The sequence below is a fragment of the Pteropus alecto genome, unplaced genomic scaffold, assembly GCF_000325575.1.
Source record: "Pteropus alecto unplaced genomic scaffold, ASM32557v1 scaffold3, whole genome shotgun sequence".
In the NCBI taxonomy this organism is placed as follows: Eukaryota; Metazoa; Chordata; class Mammalia; order Chiroptera; family Pteropodidae; genus Pteropus; species Pteropus alecto.
Genome location: NW_006442484.1, coordinates 64,889,149 through 64,910,932, shown reverse-complemented (window position 1 = coordinate 64,910,932; position 21,784 = coordinate 64,889,149). Strand labels below are relative to the sequence as shown.

The 21,784-nt window shown below is 33.3% G+C and overlaps 2 protein-coding genes across 2 annotated transcripts in view; one reads left to right on the top strand and one right to left on the bottom strand.

Moving 5' to 3' along the window:
• BMPR2 (bone morphogenetic protein receptor type 2) overlaps positions 1-21,784 on the bottom strand; it is a 138,295-nt gene that overhangs the window by 34,506 nt on the left and 82,005 nt on the right. The window lies entirely within an intron of this gene.
• LOC102881744 (calmodulin-like) lies at positions 16,160-16,738 on the top strand. Its single transcript, XM_025039262.1, has one exon. The coding sequence runs from the start codon at positions 16,343-16,345 to the stop codon at positions 16,634-16,636; it is 294 nt and encodes a 97-aa protein (XP_024895030.1). The 5' UTR covers positions 16,160-16,342; the 3' UTR covers positions 16,637-16,738.

The window sequence follows — 21,784 nt, the reverse complement described above, 5'->3', positions numbered from 1 at the left end:
TGGCATTTAAAGTAAAACAGATAGGTTCAAAGAAGGCAAAAGGAAAAGAATGACCAAAAGGGGTTCCATAATGATGGCTTGTTCTTGTCATATTTAGCATTCTATTGAGCAGTAAATATCAAAGAGAGTTCACCTATTTTTAAATCTCTCTGAAATTGAAATTCACAATCTTTATACTGGTCTTGCTTTTATTATTTTTAATAGACTGTATTATTTACAGCTGTTTTAGGTTTACAGAAAAACTACATCAAAAGTTCTGAGTATTCTCAAATACCCTCTCCTCCAACATACAATTTCTCCTATTATTATCTTCATTACAGCTAATCTTTGATAAAATGGGGGTTAAGGGTGCCAATCCCCTCACACAGTCAAAAACTTGCATATGACTTTTGACTCCCCCAAAACTTAAGTCTTCCCTCAGTATCTGTGAGAGACTGGTTCTAGGACTCCCTGTGGATACAAAAATCCTTGGATGCTCAAGTCCCATATATAAAATAATGTAGAGAATAATGCATATAGTCAGGCCCATCTGCAGATTAAAAATATTTTTGATCTGTGGTTGGTTGAATCCTCGGATAAAAAACCTGGGGATATGGAGCGTTAACTGTGTAACTACTGAACCAGCTCAAATTGGTCCTATCCTGTTTCTAACAAGATACTGTGTTGCTTTACAGAGACAACAAACCAAAACTACAAGTCATGCAGCCGAAGCATGTGAGAGAGAGAACTCTGACATCCAGTTGCACCAAAGTCTCACTCTGTGCGCCACCTGTTACCTCCAACCAAAGGACCAGAACATGATCTGAACTTGAACACTGGAACCCTTTCAGAAGCAAAGGGTCCGCTGTCCAGGAAGATCTGGTGCTGAAGCCCCTTACCATAATTTATCATTAATGGCCAAGTTCCAAAGCTCTCCAGTCAAAACCTGCCCCATCAGCACTTTCACATACCAGCTTCATCCCTCTAACCTCTTAAAACTCCCCCTAAACTCTGGATGAAGAGACAGATTTGAGCCTTGTCTCCTGCCTCCTTGCCAGTCAACTTAGCAGTAAAAGCTTTTTCTTTACTCAAAAGCCGGTGCCATAATATTGGCTCCTATGAGCGTTGGCAGTGGGCCCTTGTTAGATAACAACTGCACATTTATTGAAAAAAATCTGTATAAATGGACCTATGCAGTTTAAACCTGTTCAAGGCTCAACTGTAGTGTGTGTTAAGGACTTAACTATATTCCCTCAAAATACATATACTGAAACTTTAACACAATTGTGATGATTTTTGGAGAAAGGTTCTTTGAGAAATAATTAGGTTTAGATAAGACTACGAGCAGGGACCTTATGATGGGATTAGTATCTTTGTAACAAAAGAGAGGTACATGCTCGCGCGCTCGCGTGCGGTCTCTCTCTCTCTCTCTCTCTCTCTCTCTCTCTCTCTCTCTCTCTCTCTCGTTCCCATGTGAATAAACATTGAGCAGGCAGCCATCTGCAAGCCAGGAAGAGAGTCTCCAACAGAATCCAACCATGCTGGCACCCTAATCTCAGACCCACCTCTGAGACTGTGAGAAATAAATTTCTGTAAAGTCATTTGGTCTATGATATTTTATTATAGTGTTGGGTATGTGGTATATGACTGTACGCAAAAGTAGAGAGAGTACAAAGAACCTCCAAATACCCAACACTATACTTTAGCAACCATCAACATTTTGCTGACTAATGGAGAGGTTTCAAAACAATAGAACTCAACTTCCTCAAAAGGTCTGTTGACAGACACACTGAGGGGAGGTTGCTGAGTAGACATTCTGTGCAAGTTAGGAGTACCATATTTAATCAATTTTAATATACACATTGATCACATCTAAAATCTCTTAAAGTGGGAAGCATCATACAATTGATAGCATTTTAGCATTATTTCGTAGTGTTTTCCTTTCTTAGTGGTAAGAAAATCAAGGTTAAGACTTTCAATTGATGGTTTTTTAGATAAGATGAAATATCACATTAGAAGTGTTAAAATGTGAAAAAGTTGATTTCCAATTCTACTTAGGGTGTAAAACAATGCAAGAAAATTTTGCTTCTATGTTAATAACGTGCCAAGACACCCTAACAAGCCCGAAAACCTACAAAATCCTAGCCTTTCCATTAAAGCTCATTAAAAGCTAACTCCACAAATACCCAAAGAATTAAAAACTAAAATGTAACAAATCCCTTCTAAGAGAAAAGAAACCTAAGACCACCGTAACTCTTGGTGATGCAGTGAAGGGAAGAGAACACCAACACAGATTTGAGTAGGAAGGCTTCCTACTACTCACATTTACCTTTAAAAAATTAAAGGCTGAGTACTGAATAGCATGATAGCTGAGAATACCTAGGGGCTACAGACACAAAGAAAGTTTACAGTCACCTACCAACTCATTTATACAGACCTTCACCAAGTACTCACAAGTATGAATAGAGGCAGGACAAGAGAACTAAAGAGAATCCTCTGAGATCAAGGTACATAGGACCTGCTGAAGTCTGAGGATAGGGTAAGAAAGCTGAGACAAACATTCTGGGCACTCCAGAACCTCAATGATTACAAGACAGTGTCCATCAGTGGCTGGGCATGGGGCAAAAAAGTTGAGAGAGCTCTTTCCTAAGTGTCATGGTATACAGGGTACCAAAGGCTGAAAGCAAAGAAGAAAAACTAAGAGAAATCTCACAAACACTGATATTCTAAACCCTACTAAAGTGAAGGTTCATCCTGCCCTCAAATCATTTGAATCCTATAGTGAACTGAAGCAAACTTAGACAACAGCAAAGCCCAGATACAGCTCAGCTACTGACTATATTCACTTAGACCTCAATTCCAGGGGCTTGACAAAATAGAATGTATCCTTTTCTGAACATAAGTATTATTTATTTTACACTCTACTTTTCTTTTGCCACCAATGTTCATTATTCAACCAGAAATTAAAAGACACATGAAGAAAATATGGTTCAATGTCATGTCAGGAAGTAGTCAACAGAAACACTGCAGATGATGAAAATATCAGGTAGAGACTTTAAAATAACTATGATAAATATGCTAAAGAATATAGTGAAAAAAGTAGACACATGAGTGAATGAATGGGAAATGTCAGATGAGATAGAGATATTATTAGAAAAAAGCCAAATAGAAAAGTTAGAAAATAAATGTATAGTAGTGAACCTGAAGAATTCTTTTGATGTGATTATCATTAGAAAGAGCATGACTGACAAAAGAATAAGTGAACTTGAATACATAGCAACAGAAATATCCAAACTATATCACAAAGAAAAAAACAGAGGAAAAAAGAACAAAGAATCCAATATCTCTGAGACAATATCAAATGGCCAAATATATATGTATTTGGAATGACAGTAGGAGAGAGAAAATGGTGCAGAAGAAATATTGGAAGAGGTAACACACAAAACTTTTCCAAAACTGGTGAAAGACCTTGGTCTACAAACTGCAAACTGCAAGGATAACTGCAAAGAAAATCTTACTAATGTACATCCTAGTCAAACTGATAAAGCCAAAGATAAAGCTTTTCCAATCTGCATATAAAGCATTTTAAACAAGACTGGAATTACTATATCCAACTTTGTTCTGCTTCTTTTCAATTAGCACTGTCTCATATCATTAAGAATCAATACTCTAATTTGTTACTTATACATCATTGTCCTTATAATAAACTGGTAAGGCTGTTTCTATCTATTCACTGAGTAGTTCAAATCTTCTGATTATTAAATTTTTGACTGCTTATCAATTATCAGAAAGAGCCAAAATCTTCCATTATAGCTAAAAACTTGTGTTCTTTTAGTTGCATCCATTTTTGGTTCATATATTGTAAGGCTATATTATTAGCTACATACAAATTTTAAATTGTTATATTTTTCTATTAAATCGAATATCTATCATTATGAAGTGACTCTCTTTGTCTTTGGCAATGTTTACTGCCCAAAAGGCCATTTGATCTGTGACTAACATAGCTAGTATTTGTGTATTTTTCCCACAAATTTACTGTTTACTTTTCTGTATCCTTATGTTTTAGATGTATCTCATGTAAACGACCTACACTATAGTAGTACTATTAGTGTTTTTTATTTTTATAAAAAATGGCTTTGAGATATAATTCTCATAACTATAAAAATCACCCATTTAAAGTGTACAATTCAATGGATTTTAGTATATTACATTATTAATCATTATTATTTTGTTACTAAAATTATAGTGGAATATATGTAACATAAAGTTTGCCTTTTTAACCATTCGTAATTGTACAACTCAGTGGCATTAATTATACTTACAATGTTATACAATCATTATCACTGTTTTCAAAACTGTTTTATTACCCCAAAGAGAAAACTCCATAACCATTAAGCATTAACCTCTTATTCTCCCCTTCTCGCAGCTGCTAGTAACCTCTAATCTATTTTCTGTCTCTATGCATTTGCCTATTCTTGATATTTCATATAAGTGGAATCATGCAAATTCTGTTCTTTTGTGTCTGGCTGATTTCATTTAGCATTATGGTTTCAAGGTTCATCCATGTTGTAGTATGTAGGTTATCTTTTCATTTTGTTATGTCCTTTGAAGCATAAAAGTTCTTAATTTTGGTAAAGTCCAATTTATTTTATTATTTATTTTTTCTTTTTGTTGCTTGTGCTTTTGGTGTCATATGTAACACTTCATTGCTAAATCCAAGGTCATTAAGATGTACCTTTATGTTTTCTTCTAAAATTTCCATGGTTTTAGCTTTTACATTTAGGTTATTGATCCACTTTAGTTAATTTGTGTATATGGTGCGAAGTAGAAGACCAACTTCATTTGCATGTGGATGCTAGAGTGTTTTTAATTCAATCCAAACTTTGTCTTTTAACTGGAGTGTTTAATCCATTTACATTTAATATGATTAGTAACATCTTTGTGTTTATACCTACTATCTTATTTAGATTATTTGCCCTTGTCTGCCCGTTTTCTGGGCAGTAGAAAGACTTTAAAACACTTGACCTTCATTATCACCTGCCCAATTACTTGTTTTTGATGCCTTATATTTTAATCTCCTTTTTAAAACTCCATGAACAAATATTATAAGCAAAAGTGTTAGCAAAGCCAACATTCATATATTTCTGGATTAGTTCAAATTGCTATAACTTCTCTGGAAACATTTTAACTTTATCTACTAAAGTTAAAGATATATATACCCAATGACTAAGTAATTCTACTCCTAGGTATACATATTATACTTTGGAGAAATTCATGCACATGTGTACCAGGACACACATTCAAAAATGTTCATAGCTGAATTATTCATAGTAAACAAAAATTAGAAACAACCCAAATGTCTACCAACAAGAGAATAGAAAAGTAAACCGTGGTACATCCATGCAATGGGACACTGTACAACAATAGAAGTGACTTGCATTCAGTACTTTTTTTAAAAACAAACAAGATGCCAGAACTACAGCTTCACTCACAATACAAACAAATTGTAAAAAACATCATGTTGTGTGAACACAACAACACACAAAAGAAGATGCTATGATTTAATTTATATAAAGTTCAAAAACTGAAAAAATTAAAATATATTAAACTCGGGCTTATATCAGAAGATAAACTATAAAGAAAAGCAAGGAAATCATTATCACAAGAGTCAGAATAATAGCTATCATTAAGGAGGAAATATGAGTTGTAATTAGGAAGAGACAACATGGGTGATCTGGGATGTTCTCTTTCTTGACTTGGGTTAGATGGCATTTCATGTTGAACTACATGTTTTACATCATATGTTTGACTATAAAATACTTAGGCACAGAAAAGACTAGAAAAAAATACATTGAAATGTTAAAGATTTTGAACAACTTTCATATGTGTACTTTCTAAATTTTCTACAATAAATAAGCATTATTTTTATTTTAAGAAGCAAACCCAACCACCATCATTTTAAAAGAACTCACTTTTTGCTCTATAGGAGTTTACAAAGTGGTACCAGTTTTCATGTATGAGCTGTCCTCTTTATTAGCTGGGTTAAAGAATGTTCCTGCTTTGTTATTATTGAGGAATTATCCTCTAATATCCTACTTTTGGTGTCCCAGCTTCACTGAAAGACTGAGTTTAGAAATGCTAGTATCTGATTTATTGTAGAAACAAAAATTCCCCTTAAGTTCTATGCCAAATAAACTGCATAATAAAATGATAGTTTTCAACCTACAAAATATAAACATACCACAGGCATCTTTTACAATTTCATAGCAATTTCACATTGTCACCTTTGAATCCTAGTTTATATTAAATGGCCAAGAGGTTTACTCCAAATATAAGCCTTTATTCTCTGTTTTCTCCTTACTTCCAAATATTAAAAGATTACTAAAACAGGCACATAATAAATCGATTACACTGGGCTATCTATATCTTAGAAGAATCATCAACATAGGATAATCGAATGATTTATTTAGAGTGAACTACTGAAGTAAATAAGGAGAGGAAGACAAAATCATTTAAAAGATGTTCCTCAATACAGTTTCTGTTTTTTGCATAGTCATGGGTGCCTGAAAAACCACTGAGGTAGATAGAGCAGCCTGATATGAAACCAAAAGGTCCGTTTCTGTGCAGAAGCTTGGGGCTGATCCTGAAGCTAACAAGAATACTGCAAACAGTAGATTGTGTAAAGAGTAAATGCAATTGTAAATCAAAGAATGTTCCTCACATGTGCATGTCTGTTCAAATAGCAGCCTGTTCAGCATTATCTGTATGTAGACAGCATTCTTAACGACATCTCCAATTACAAAACAATGACTAGCATCAGAAATATAAAATCAGGCAGTTTTCTTCTGCAAAAGATCCATATTTTATTCAGTGAAATGAACAAACATGGCACTATCCTTAAAATAAATGAGATCAAACTCTTTATGGATGGCACCCATAAAAAGGAGGGGTAGCAATTTAAATAAAAAGCCAGTTATTCTGCAGTGGAATTCAATAAATTTTGCAACAGCTATGCTCTTCTACTACCAAGAGGAAACTTGAAATAGCTGAGAAGATGAGAAGAGCTATATCCAGTCTTAAAAATGGTAGTTAAGCCATAAACAAAGGTGTAGGGGGTGTGATTTAAACATGTTTCATAAGAACATAAGTGCTGGTTTTACCTGGAATAAAAGGCAAGATAGCCTTGAGTACAGCAGAGCCAAAAAAAATCAAAAAAGAGGTCAATGAGTATCTACGATGAAATGTTTTTTTAATTTGAACTATTTTGTATAAAAGGCTCTTTAAAACATAGTATACATTTTTCTGCCTTCTTAAACTAAACATATAGTACCAAAATTTTTTTCTACATGATTGGAGACATAATTTTAAATACTAATTAGTGATACTCTCAGGGCCTATTAGTGTTTTTAAGTTATTGCGTCTGAGTTCCAATTTTTCCATTTCAACCTTTGTCTGCTATCTCTCTGTGACATTTGTAGTATTTTTGTTTACAGTAGATACCATCCATTCATTATACTTTTCTGAGTTTTCCTACGAACAAGTACATATTTTTATGTCTGTTTTCTGTGCTGTTCCTGTAACTTTGCTATTAAAATATGTTAAACTCTTCTTCAAGAAGTGTAAGTTATACTGGGTGACTTTTAAGGTCCTCCTAATCTAAAATTCTGTATGAATCTTCTAATGTTTTATGAAAGCTCAGCATTTTCTTTGATTTTATTCTCAAATTTACAAAGAAAAATACAACATAACTTTTACAAAAAAAATGTTCATTAACTCAAAATCTGAACTAGAAATTATTAATTCATATAACAGGGAAGATGAAAAAAGTATTAGGTTTTTAAACATGTTAAAAAAAACTATGCTGATGGTTAAATATTTCAAATGGAAAACTTTGTCACAAGGTCTAAAAATATGAGACCCTTGAAAAACTGCCAGGAAAAATATTCAATATGTATATTTACATATGTGTGCAATAAAAAAGCTTCTAACATGTTTTTTTTTATCTTTTTTCCCTCTTTTTTATATATATGCTATACCTGAAATTGTCTTGTTCCCCTAGCGCTAATAAATCCTATTCTTCCTTCCTCTCTATTAGCTTTTTCAGTTCAATACTCAGCCAAATGTAAACACTGCTATGTATGCCTGCAATGGCTTGGATTGTAAAAGCAAGCGCTTCCTGAATGCAGAACAGACAGGGAACCGCTGTCTGCCTCAATGGAGCCTAGGATGTTTCTGTTTACAAATCCTGGAGCCAGGCAAGGGCTACTTCTGGAGGCGTGCTGTCTGCTTCCTTGCTATACTCAGGCTTTGTCTGGGTCTGTGTCAAAGAAAGAACAACATTGTTGCATGCAGCAAGCAAGCAACAAAGGAAATTTTAAATATAACACACTAGTGGTTATGTTGGCTCCCAAATCTTTTACCACGCTGTATGAAAAAGCAAAGTAGGGATTAGGTCTTTTAAAAAAAATTTTTTTAAGCAATGTACTTTTCATAAAAGCAGAGAAAAACATTTAAAATTAAAATAGTTAATGAGATCAGTTAAATGAATTCCTTAGCAAAATAATTCACACTAAATATCATTTCTGTAACAATATACTACTCAGCTCAATGTTTTGAACAAATATTTTTATAAGGAATAAACAATATTGATTTATTTTAATTAATGTGTTTAGAATGGCAACTATACAGTAATCATAATCAGATTAATGTTTATGTTTAATGTCCAAAAAACAAATTAAGAGGAGGTAGATTTCTTGTTTTTTCTCCAAGTTGTTATTTAATACAGATTATTTAAGACTATTTTAAATTTAACTTGCCTCAGTTATTGTAAAGAGACTTAGCTTGTAAGAAACAAACACAACAAATAATAATAATCCATACTCCGCTGAGTCCGGGCATTTTATGGCTCATTTATAAAAGGAATACTAGAAAACTAAGGGAGAGAGAAGGGAGAGAGAAGGAGAAACAATCTGAATTAAACAAACAAAAAAGCTTTGAACAGAAAACAGGAAAGGTATTCAATGCCTATCTTGCTTAGCTTCTGGCTTTTTAAGATTTATAATTTTAATTTCTTTAAAATAGGCATTTTGTGATTAGAAAAGACTGAATTTCAACACTATGTTTTTTTATTAAAGAATTAAAACTAACAGTTAATTACATTTCATTGAAATAAAGTTATAATGAGTGTAAAAATAGCACTTTAAACAGATTAAGAATTAAAATATAAGAAAACATAAGATAAAGATTAATCTGCAGACTACACTACATTTTTAAAAAATCCATTAAAGTATAAAGAAAACATCATTGAATATGTTCTCAAAATATTTTTGGTATAATTGTACTAGGCCTTAATTGCCTCTTTGCTGTACAGATGTTATATTTTAGCTTTATATACAGATGGAATAAAACAAAAGGTGTTGTTACTCCATGTAACAGTTCTGAAAATAATCACTGAATACTCCCTAGAAAGCATTAATCAAGACCCAAAAAGCCTAATTGAGTAAAAAAAAAAAGTAATTAGTTAATTTGAGCCTATATTAACATTAGAAAAATGGAAATCTAGTAATTGCAATATTCGTTATCTAAAACAAAACCACATAAAAATTCTCACAATACAGAATCAAACCTAAGAATTAAATGCCTCAGAGATCTCTAGTCATTTTTCCTAACTGGTCTACAAATGATACTTCTAAATACAGAATTCATACTAAAGATCCTTGCTTGTTCTTAGAAAATGACCATGAAATAATTTGACTATAAAACCAGAAGTTATATCTTCCAGTTATTTACTGACTATGACTAAACAAAAATATATTGCATTGCACAGATAACTCCTCATTTGATATCCTTTAAATGATAACATGCCTATTCTTATAAACAAGACAGGCATAGAAAAAAAATAATTAGCTTTTCTCTTGTTCTTCCCATAATTGTTTTCCTTCTTTTAACCAAGTTTTTAAATTATAAAACATAAGCCATATTATTATGAAGTAAATTATTATGAAATAAAAACTTATGTAGCTACCACCTGGGGCAAGAAATAGAACATCCAGAATCCCCAAAACCACCTACCTGCTCCTTCTTGATCATAACAGCCTTTCTCCTTCCCAGAGAAAGCCTCTATCCTGACTTTGTGGTCATTATTTCCTTCCTTTTCTTAATAGTATTACATTCTCTGTATGTTTAGTTTTGCCAATTTCCAAATTGACATAATGATAATTAAAAGATCACTGTAGGTAATCCCTATTAAGCATCATAGAAACACTTCACAAATGTATGCATTTGGTTTTCAGTTCTGTTTTGTACTTTTGAAGTATCTAATTTTATTGGCAAGAGAAAAATATTAAACAAAGCAGACAAATGAAAAGGCTGCACATCCTCTTGCTGTTTCTAATTTTTTGGCAGCAGAGACAGTAGCTAGCAATCAAGAAAGCCAGAGTTCATGAAAGATGCACTCTAGGGTAGAAACAGAACAGAAAGAAAAGCTTGGAGATTGAGAGATAGGATAGAGGGAAATATGCCTAACTGGAGAGGGCTTTATGAAATTAGCACTTTTAGAAAATCATCCTCAACACAAACAGGTATTCCCCGTTTTCGAAAGTCCGTTCTATACCATACCACTTTTACAGAAGATCTACATTAGTATCTGTTTTTGCTAACCAAAAGAAATCTGAAAAGGATTTTCACTTTTACAAAAAAAGGTGAAAAGCAAAAATAGCATTCAGCGTCTGTTTTGCAGTGAGCTATTATAGAAGCAGCTCGCAACCCAAGCAGAGAGAGTGGCACTGCCAAGCTCCTTCCACAGGAACTAGACCCAGCATTTTAGCATCAAGCTGCCATAGCTCTGAAGTGTGTCTGTGAACATTATATTTTTTATCTTGATTTATTTTGTGCCTCTGTTAGCAGAAAAATGTGTCCTAAGGTAACTACTTCTTTGCTTTACACCATTTCGGTTTACAAAATATTTCATAGCAATACTCTGCTTTTGGAAAGTGAGGGAAATCTGTATCGGAAACCACTGGAATCCTTGAAATTCATCTTTTGATCTGTTCTGCATTAATGATATTTCTGATGTTTAAATATCTTATTTTTAATTTTTTGAACAGGTAATAAATAAATACACTGACATGAGTATCTCAAGATATTCATTAAAAAGTTTCCTTTATACTCCTAGCCCCATTAACCCACACATCTCCATACACATATATAGAAGTAACTAATATTTGTACTTTCTTGTGTATCCTTTCAGAATTTCAAATATATGAACATGTGTGTAGAAGCAAATTTGAATATAGGGTTATACCCATCCCACACTCCCAAGTGCACTACTCAACAGTATACCAAGGAAATCTTTCTAAATTAGTCCAGAGAAAGCTTTTAATTCTTTTTTTAAAAATTTCATACTAGTCCATTATACTGTTGTACCAGAATCTTTTAACCTATTCTCTATTAATGAACATTTAGTTATTTCTACTGTTTTACTATAACAAACAATGCTCCAATGATTGACTTTGTTTATAATAATTTCAAAAGTATGTATATACATCTGTAGGATAAATTCCCAGAAATGAAACTACTGGGTTTGGAATTTATATATCCAAACTTCAAAAGAGCATAATGATTAAAAAATAAAAAGTTCAACACAGTTCCAGTATCTTCTGGATGCATTCTCTGGGGTCTTCTTTCCATTAAATGGAATAAGGAATGGAAAATATAATGCACAGTGCACATTATCATTTAAAAGTTGTTACTCACAAAACACAAATGAACAAGAATGATCACATGTGCATTATCAACCATAGTCCTGGGAGATCTCTGTGATTATCGTAATCTCTGTTCTGCCAGTCTGTAATCACATGGATTGTGATTCTGTCACATTATCAAACAATTTGAACACCCTGCAAACCACATCATTACCATGCACTATGTTTTAGCTGTTCCTTATTCATTACCATGGCATGATTTTAAAAATGGATAATCACTGTTTAAAAAATCTTTGAGAACAACACAACCACTGAATGCCTTGGGTGCTTGGACTCTCAAATTCTTGGAAAGCTGAGTGAACTCAGACTATTATATTTTATATCTATTATATATTATATTAATTATATTATATGCTATGTAGAATAGACTAAGAGAGTTGTTTTATTTCTTAGAAGAAATTATATAAACAAAAGTTCTTGAGAAACATTGCTCAGAAATTTTGAGGCTGCCAAAGAATCTTCTAAAGATCTCATGCTACCACTCCTAGTAGTAGTAGATGCCTAAGCTGAGACCCAAGCGTAGAGACGGGCAAATGAAGTAGTAGAAAAAAGGGAAATCCATGCTAACATCCTCAGGATGTTTGTATATGTGCTTAAATTAAGAAAGCATATTACTACAGTCCAAGAACTAGAGACATTAAAATGTGCCTGAAAGAAGGTACTAGGAAGCAAGTGGCAAAGAAAAATCAGGGAGCTGAAGGGCAGCAGCACAGCTGTACTATGACTGGTTTTTGGGAAAACAAATCCTTAGAGACAAAAGACTTTGGATTGGTATAGAAATACTTTCTATTATTCATTTTTTGCCCCAGTCTGCTTACTGCCTCTCTGTGAAACCCACTCTCTCAGAAAGTTATATTGGATAGCTAAGGAAAAATATGATACTGTGATATTTATTGTGATGCTGTAATAATGTAATAATTATAAATAATGTAGCAGATAAGTAGATAAGACTGCCCCTTAACATTCAGTCTGCCTTCATTCTAGTGTATCTTCCTGAAAAGCAAAGACTAGATAGAAAGCGATAAGTCTGCATTTCTTAGGCTCTTCTGCAGCTAGGAATTCAGATCTGATAGAGCGTCAGCCAAATGAACGCACTTATAAAAGATCTGAAGGCAGAAGTGAGATGGATCTGTTCTGCTGTTTATAAAAGCAAAAATGGCTGGCAGAAACTTTTAATTTTTCTGTGGCTGTGTTTTAGTTTCCTGTAGCTGCTGTAATGAATCTATCACAATGTTGGTGACATAAAACAACAAAAATTTATTCTCTTATAGGACTAGAAGCCAAAAGTCTTAAATCAGTTTCGCTGGGTTGAATCAAGGTGTTGGCAGGGTTGTGCTCCCTCAGAGGCTCTAGCCTCTTCCAGCTTCTGGTGGCTGCTGGCATTCCTCGGCTTGTGGTTACACCACTCCAATCTCTGCCTCCACAGTCACATTGCCTTCTCTTATTCTGTGTGTGTCTAATTTCCCTTTGCTTTTCTAAGGATACTTCTGATAGCATTAGAGACCACCCAGATATATCTTTTTCTATATGAGGGCTTTAGTGCCTAGGGCGAAAGTAAAAACATTTCTCAGTAGGGCTGCCATTGGCATTTTGGGTAATACTCTAGTTGTGCAAGACTATCCCAAATGGTGAAGGATTTTTAAATCCCTAATCTACACTTACTACATGCCAACAGTCCTCCAACCCATCATTTTGACAATCTAAAAATGCTCTTATACAATTTTTAAAGGCCTCTCCCTGTAGGAAGAAGAGCCCTTGTCTTAAGAAAGGATAGTATAGTACATATATCCTAAATATGTAAACATAGTATATATATTCTCTTAATTCTCCATGCTAATGAACAGCTTCATGATATATAAAAAAGTAGAAAACAGGCAAAGAATGTGTATCTCTTTCAAAATTGTCTGAAATAACTATATTTTGAAATACCAAATAATAAAACATATATAGAAATTTAACTGCCCACATTCTGCATCTTAATTCCATTTTCTATTAATTCTATTTTCTACTCATTCTGGGAATGAGTTACATGGACGATTCCATTTAGATTCCATGTAAAAGTATTATTATGGACTGCCATGGTTCTTACATTTTAAAGAGTGTGTGTACTTTATGAATTATATTTGTCATAACTGATTTCCCTAAACAGGATGGCTCCTAAAGCCAATGACAGATGTCCTTATAAGAAATATAACTGCCTAATCGGAGCTTTTTATCAGCATTAAATCAAACACCTTTAAAGTAGTTCTGTAAATAAAATTTCACTCAAGCAAAAAGATCCTGACATATGTAAGCCTATAAAGCCTTATTAAGCATAAATATGACTTTCAAGATATTTTCCCCAATATTGACAATAATTTACATTTAATAATAGACATCTAGGAACTTAATAGTTAAAGAAGATTATGGGTCAGGAGCTTCTAATAAAATTGTAGACTGAAAAAAGAATTCTATATAATCATAGATTCATATTTCAGTGTTAATACAAGGATTTAAACATAATAATTTGTCTGTGATAAAAAGCTCAAGCTAGATTCTGTTTCTCTAGCCTAGTGGGCCAAGAGGGTAATATTACAGAACTTCCCTTTAACAGAGGACACTTTTTATTTTTGTGTATTAAAGGCCTCTGCAGGAATTTGGGTATATCTTCAGAATAGAAACAACTTACGTCTCAAGTAGAAAAAATGAATAATTTTGGAATAGGCACATAGCTCCAAGCCCAGATCTGCAAATACAGGAGGCTTGGAGATTCCTAAAGTTTTAGAGGAAGTTAGCCTTCATCAATAACCAAAATCATAAGAAGATAAGAAAAATGTTTCAATGTAAGTTGTAATGCATCCCAAAAACATATCACTTAAGTTATCCAAAAATATATCACTTAAGTTATTCGAAGTGTGTTAATTTAGCAAACTTAAAAAATGGCCATATTTAACCAGGATGGAAATGTTTTTATTATAAATGTTAAAAAGTACAGCAGTTACCATGGCTTTAGAAAAACTTTCTCTTTCTAGTATATAAGACATAAAGAAAAGAACCTGATTAATTTTAAAGTCAAGCTCTGCTAAGAAATGTCTTCTATTGCTTATTTCACAGTGTATTAGTTACATCTAGAGTATTTTTTTAGACTACAATAAAATTGAAGTTTTATTCAAGTAGTTATACCTACCTATAGATATTTCTTCTTCAAACAAGACATAATCAGGGGAGTTAGGAAACATTTGGAGGTATACTGCACCTAAGTTATCAACTGTTTAAACAAATAAACAATTAATTAAAACACAAGTAGCCTATATGGATTTTAAATAAATGTGTTTTTCATGGGTGTTTATTTTTCTTAATAAACAAAGGAAGCATATTCATTTTCCCTGATTATGTGCATTTCTAAGACCTTCTATGGCAAAACAATGTCCACATACCAGAAGAGAATTAATATTTACTGACTTGAACTGAATAATATTTATTGAATATTACTATGTAAACTATCCAATACTGATAGAAGAAAACATGGTTATGCAGAGGGTATGAGAAACACAAATTTATGCAAAGAACGATGTTTTCTGTGTTGCCTACAATAATGATTAGATATAGATGTGAAAAACAGCAGTGATGGGGAATAATAAAATCAGAAATGGCAACACTAGGCATTTGGTGGATGTTGAGCTGCCCAAATCTAAGTTACAGATTAACATATAAGTATAATGGAAGTGTAAGAAACAGAATCACAGCATTTTGTTAGAACTTATTATATCTACTATAATTACAGATAAACATCTATCAGATAACTCCTTCAAATATCTGGATTACTCAAACCACAATTAAATATTATTATAATTTCTCATTAATTTCCTGTAGTAGGTTGAATTACGGACCCTCAAAAGATAGATCCACTCTTTACACCCCAGAATCTGTGAGTGTGACCTTATTTTGAAAAAGGATCTTTACAGATATAATTAAGAATCTGGAGATGAGATCATCCTAAATAGGATGGCTCCTAAAGCCAATGACAGATGTCTTTATAAGAGAAAAGCAGAGGGAGATTTGAGTCACAGGTAAAGGCCCTGTAAAGATAGAGCAGAGATTACAATAGGCAGCTATAAGCCAAGGAACAACAACTGCTGGTCACTACCAGAAACTAGGAGAGACACACAGAACAGATTCTCTCTTACAGCTTCCAGAAGGAACCAACTCCACCAACAACTTGGCTTCAAACTTATGGCCTTCGGGACTGCAAAAGAATAAATTTCTGTTGTTTTAAAGCTACTGTTTGTAGTAATTTGTCACAGCAGCCCTAAGAAACAAATATACTTCCACAGAATATTCCCATAGAAAGTTTCATATGAAACCAGTCATATTTAGGATCACTGAATACATCTTAGAGCAAATCCGAGTGGAATGAGTGAGCTAAGTGCTTGCGTGGTTGCATCTCGGAGACTGGTAGCACTTTCAGCATTGCTGACCAACTGACTGAAGAGCTGACTACAGAATTCAAAGAATCTTTTTCACTATTTGATGAGGATGGTGATGGAACTATAGCAACAAAGAAACTGGGAACTGTAACGAGATCTTGTGGGTAGAATTCCACATAAGCAGAGTTACAGCACATGATTAATGAAGTGGATGCTGATGGTAACAGTACAGTTGACTTCCTGGAATTTCAGACAATGATGGCAAGAAAAATGAAGGACATAGACAATGAACAAGAAATTACAGAAGCATTCTGTGTGCTTGATAAGGATGGCAATGGCGATATTAGTGCAGCAGGGCTTCACCATGTGATGACAAACCTTGGAGAAAAGTTAACAGATGAAGAGGTTGATGAAAAAATCAGGGAAGCAGATATTGATGGTGATGGTCAAGTAAACTATGAAGAATTTGTACAAATGACAGCAAAGTAAAGACACTGTACAGAATGTCTTGTACATTTCTTGTACAAAATTATTTGCTCTTTCTTTGTAACTTATCTGTAAAAGGTTTCCCTTTACTGTCAAAAAAAGATATTCGGGTATAGTAATTAGGACTTCATTTCTCCATGTTTTCTTCCCTCATCGTCTGTCATTGTCCTGATACCTTATTTCAGAAAACCGATCAAGTAACATGCTGTATATGGCTTACTGTGGATATATCTACACCCTTCTGCACCTCTAAATTTATACGGAGTTGGTCAAATGAGGGAACATCTAAGTTATGCCTTTTTAAAGTAGTTTTCTTTAGGAACTGTCAGCATTGTTGAAGTGTGGAATTGTAACTCTGCATACACTATGGACAGTTAACAATCTGTATTTAAAAGTCTCACTACTGCAAGATGAGAAAACTATCCAGGTACTCATAAGCTATTTTTTTGTACTGCTAGTCCTGTACCAGAAACATTTTCTTTTATTGTTGCTTGCTTTTTAAATTTTGTTTAGTCACCTAAAGAAAATCTGCTTATGGCACAATTTTCCTAAAATTCATTCCAAATTGTATATTTGTTTTCCAATTATTATTTTTTTTTTACCTAATTCTGCCCTCCCTCCCAAAAAGAAGGCATTTTGTCCCAGGGATGCAAGGATGCTTCAACATTCACAAATCGATCAATGTGATATGCCGCGTTAATAAAATGAAGAATAAAAATTGTATGATCATCTAAATAGATGCAGAAAAAGCATTTGACGAAATTCAATGTCCATTTATGATTAAAAAAAAAAAACCCTCCCAATAAAGTGGTTCTAGAGGGAACATACATCAACATAATAAAGACCATATGTGACAAGCACACAGCTAACATCATACCTAATGGGGAAAAGCTGAAAGTTTTTCCTCTAAAATCAGGAACAAGACAAGGATATCCATGTTCATCACTTTTATTCAACACAGTATTGGAAATTCTAACAGCAATTAGGAAAGAAAAAAGAAAGGCATCCAAATTGGAAAGGAAGAAGTAAAACTGTCTCTGCTGGCAGAAGACATGATATTAAATACAGAAAACCCTAAAGACTACACACACACACACGCCCATATGCCCACACACAGACTGTTAGAATAAATGAATTCAGTGATGTTTCAGGATATAAAATCAATATACAAAAATCAGCATTCCAGTTTTGTGAGATGAAGAATTCTGGAGTTTGCTTATATAAATAATATAAATGTACTTAACACTACTGAACTTACACTTAAAAATGTTACTATAGCAAATTTGATGTTAATACAACTAAACATTTTAAAAGCTTACTTCTAAAAATGGTATATACACAATGTGTAGTTATCTTGGCTAAACATAGTAAGCTACTGTAAAGTTGTACAACAAAAGTTAAATATTGTTAACATAAGACCCAATAATTCCACACCAAGGTATATGCCCAAGAGAACTAAAAACATATGTCCATACAAAAACATGTACATTCATGTTCATAGCAGCATTATTTATGATAGACAACACTGGAAATAACCCAATTGCCAATCAACTGAATGAATGAATAAACAAAAAGTGCTATATCCATACAATGGAATATTATTTACCCACAAAAAGGAATGGATTATTACTAATATGTGCTATAACATGGATGACTTTGAAAATATTATGCTAAGTGAAAAAAGACACAAAAGACCACGTATTCTATAATTTGATTTATAAAAAATGTCCAAAATAGGCAAGTCCATAGAGACAGTAAGTAGTTTAGTGATCACTAGAAACTGGGCATAGGAGGGTAATAGAGAGTGTCTGCTAATGGGCTTAGAGTTTCTCTACAGTGGTAATGAAAATGTTCTGGAGTTAAATAGTGGTAATGGTTGTACAATACTGTGAATATACTAAAAACATTGATTTTTACATATTAAATACATAAACTAAAAGGATGATATGTGAACTATATCAATAAAGCTGTTATTTTTCTAAAGGACAGAGAACCAGCTTAAAAGAGCTCTTCTAGCCAAATTTAGAGTTATTTTAGCATTAAAATAAAATGCCACAAGTCTATAATAATAAAAAGAAAATATTTTTTTCTTTTTTAACACAAGAATGTCAGTTATTAGAAAGACTGACAGAATTAGAAAATCACCATTTTATAACCCCTAATATAGTGACAAGTTTAGGAAAGGATTATTAATGCCTGCTAAAGCCATTAAGTAAAAAAGTTGCTGAATCACAAAATTATTTGCAGGGTTTCAGAGTACCTACCCACAGCTTACTTACTAATTACAAAAGGAAAATGTGCCTTTCCAACAAAGAGTGGCCACCTTAACTGATACTGTCTCTTGATGTGATACAATAGGAAGTATGCAATATCCCCCAAGAAGTATTCTTGCCAAAAATGTTTAACTCAAATGAAATGAACCATCTAAACCTAACTTCCAATTTCAAAATTTCAAGGGATTAAAATACAGTAATAAAAAAATTACACAAACCCAGAATGTAGGGACAACTGGCCTAGACTTTCTAGAAGTCAATTTCATGGATAATAAAAAGGTAGGAGAAAGGGAGACTATATTGGATTAATAGAAACTAAAGAGACAAAACAATCAAATGATATATATATCAGCCTTGACTGGATTCTGTTTAGGAAAAAAGTCATACAAGTCATTGTGGGAAACTCTTGAGCTCAGACTGGATATTTGCTGATATTATGGAATTACTATTAATTTTCTTGGATTTGAGAAAGGTATGCATCTTGTATTTCAAGAGGTTTATGTGGTATTTGCAGCTTACTTCCAAATAGTTCAACAACAAAAACGACAAAATAGAGGATCTATCTACCCACTCACCTATCCATCCATCCATCCACCCATCCATCCATCCATCCATCTATAAAGAAAGGAGGTAAGGAGAATAGACTTTGGGTGGTAAGCACACAATAGAGTATAAAGATGTTGTATTATAAAGCTAGACACCTGAAATTTATATAATATTATTAGCCAATGTTACCCCAATAAGTTTAAGTTTAAAAAAAAAAAATTTTTAAAGAAGAGGTGGAAGAGAAGGCAAATTTGGAAAATGTTAATTATTGAATCTACATGGAACTATAAGGTATTAATTGTAAGTCTAAATCTTTCGCCATATACAAAAATTTTCATATGAATAAGCAAAAATAAAAAAGGAATTGTTATCACTGCTGTCAAAACACTAGAAGTGAAAATAATAATTGAAATGGGGAGGAGGAATAAAAGCTACCCAAAGTCAAAACACAGTACCACTTTTTATTGCCTGAACCATCTCAAATGTTGTGTTGAGAGGTCTTAATACATAACTATAAATATTTAACTATCCAGTAACGTCACCAATAGGTTCTTTGACTTTAAGCGAAATGATGTATAACGAAACCAATTTTACCACAGGCTAATTGATATAAACAAGAGTTAAGTTCCTACTTAATATCATTATCAACATTATAGCATCTCCTCAATATTATAACGAAACTACAATAAAAGACATCATTTGAGCACCTGCTGTATATGTATTATCTATTGTTAAACAACAAATTACCTTAAAAGTTAATGACTTGAAACAATACACATTTATTATATCAGTTTCTGTGTATCAGGAATCTAGGATCTTTCACAAAGCTGCAATCAAAGTTTAGGCCAGTGCCATACTTATCTCAAGGTTTAAATACAGAAGTAATCTTAGAAGCTCACAATCTTAGCTGTAAGATTCAGGTCCTTGCAGGTTGTTGAAACTGTGGGTTTCAGTTCCTTGCTGGCTGTTGGCAGGAGGCAAACCTCAGGTCTTTGCCTCTTCATCAGAGCAAGCACACAAGAGCCAGAGAGAGGATACCAGCAAGATGAAGGTCATGGTCTTTTTAAAACCTAATTACGAGAGCGATATCTTATCACTTTTGTCATATTCTATTTGTTAAAATCAAATCACTAAGTCCTGCCCACATCCAGGGAGATGAGATTATACAGAGGTGTGAATAGCAGGAGATGAGAATCACTAGAAGCCATGTAAGAAGCTGCTTACCACAATACACATATATTTTATTCTCAGTATCTATTGTACTTTTGTTCTGTAAAGTTATTGCAAACACTAAAATTGCAAATACTGAACCACTCCTCCTATAGGAAATATGGAGTTAGGTTCCTGTGAGCCTCTAGTCAAGACATTTTCATCGACCCATCAATACATAACCTTTTTTATATGCGCTTCGGTTTAAAGACATCTTATTTACTATAATGCATAGTGTTAATGCATTAACATTGAACTCAGGGCCAATAACACTTTAAATCATACCTGAAAGAAGCGTACCTAACACATGCACTATCTCTGTAAGGTACATCACAGCCTTCTTGCACTTAGGAACAACAGACAGCACTTTAGCAGTAGAGACCCATTTAAAACCAAAAATCACCAACAAAAATTAAAAAAAAAAAAAATGTGGCACTAAATAGACTGTGAAGAGGACACTTCTTTATAGTATGAGAGCTGAAACAAGCATGGCCTTGATCAACCTTAGCTGGGAACACACATGTCAGATAACTCAAGTTTTTTGTTATTCTGTGCATGTCTGTAAATGACTGAGAGAGCACCTCAAATATTGATATTGGGGTTACAAATAAATTTTAACAAGTAATGAAAGTCATAAACATGGAATCTGGAAATAATAAAAATCAGCTATATTTTATTCATTGTAAAAACCTTGAAAAGTATACACTTGAGATGCCAAGACTATAAAAATAATTTAAGGAGGATACGGGACACTGTTAGGGTCCAAATAGCCATCTGATTGGCGTAACTGAAGAAAATCAAGATATTGAACAGCTATTTGAAGAAATGATGAAAAACTTCCCTAATCTGGTGAAGGAAATAGACATAAAACCCCAGGAAGCTCAGAGAATTCCAAAAATCAGGAATCCAAAGAGGCCCACACCAAGACACATCACAATTAAAATGCCAAAGGTTAAATACAAAGAAAGAATATTAAAAGCACCAAGAGAAAAATAAATAATTACAAATAAGGGAAAATCTATAAGACTGGCAGCTGATTAGAGTGGAAGGACAGATAAAGAGCTTTCCAGACAAAAATAAGCTAAAGGAATTCATCATCACCAAGCCAGTATTACAGGAAATG

What these genes read in the sequence shown, in the direction of transcription:
- LOC102881744 (XM_025039262.1), top strand. Translation starts at nt 16,343, where the DNA reads ATGATTAATGAAGTGGATGCTGATGGTAACAGTACAGTTGACTTCCTG.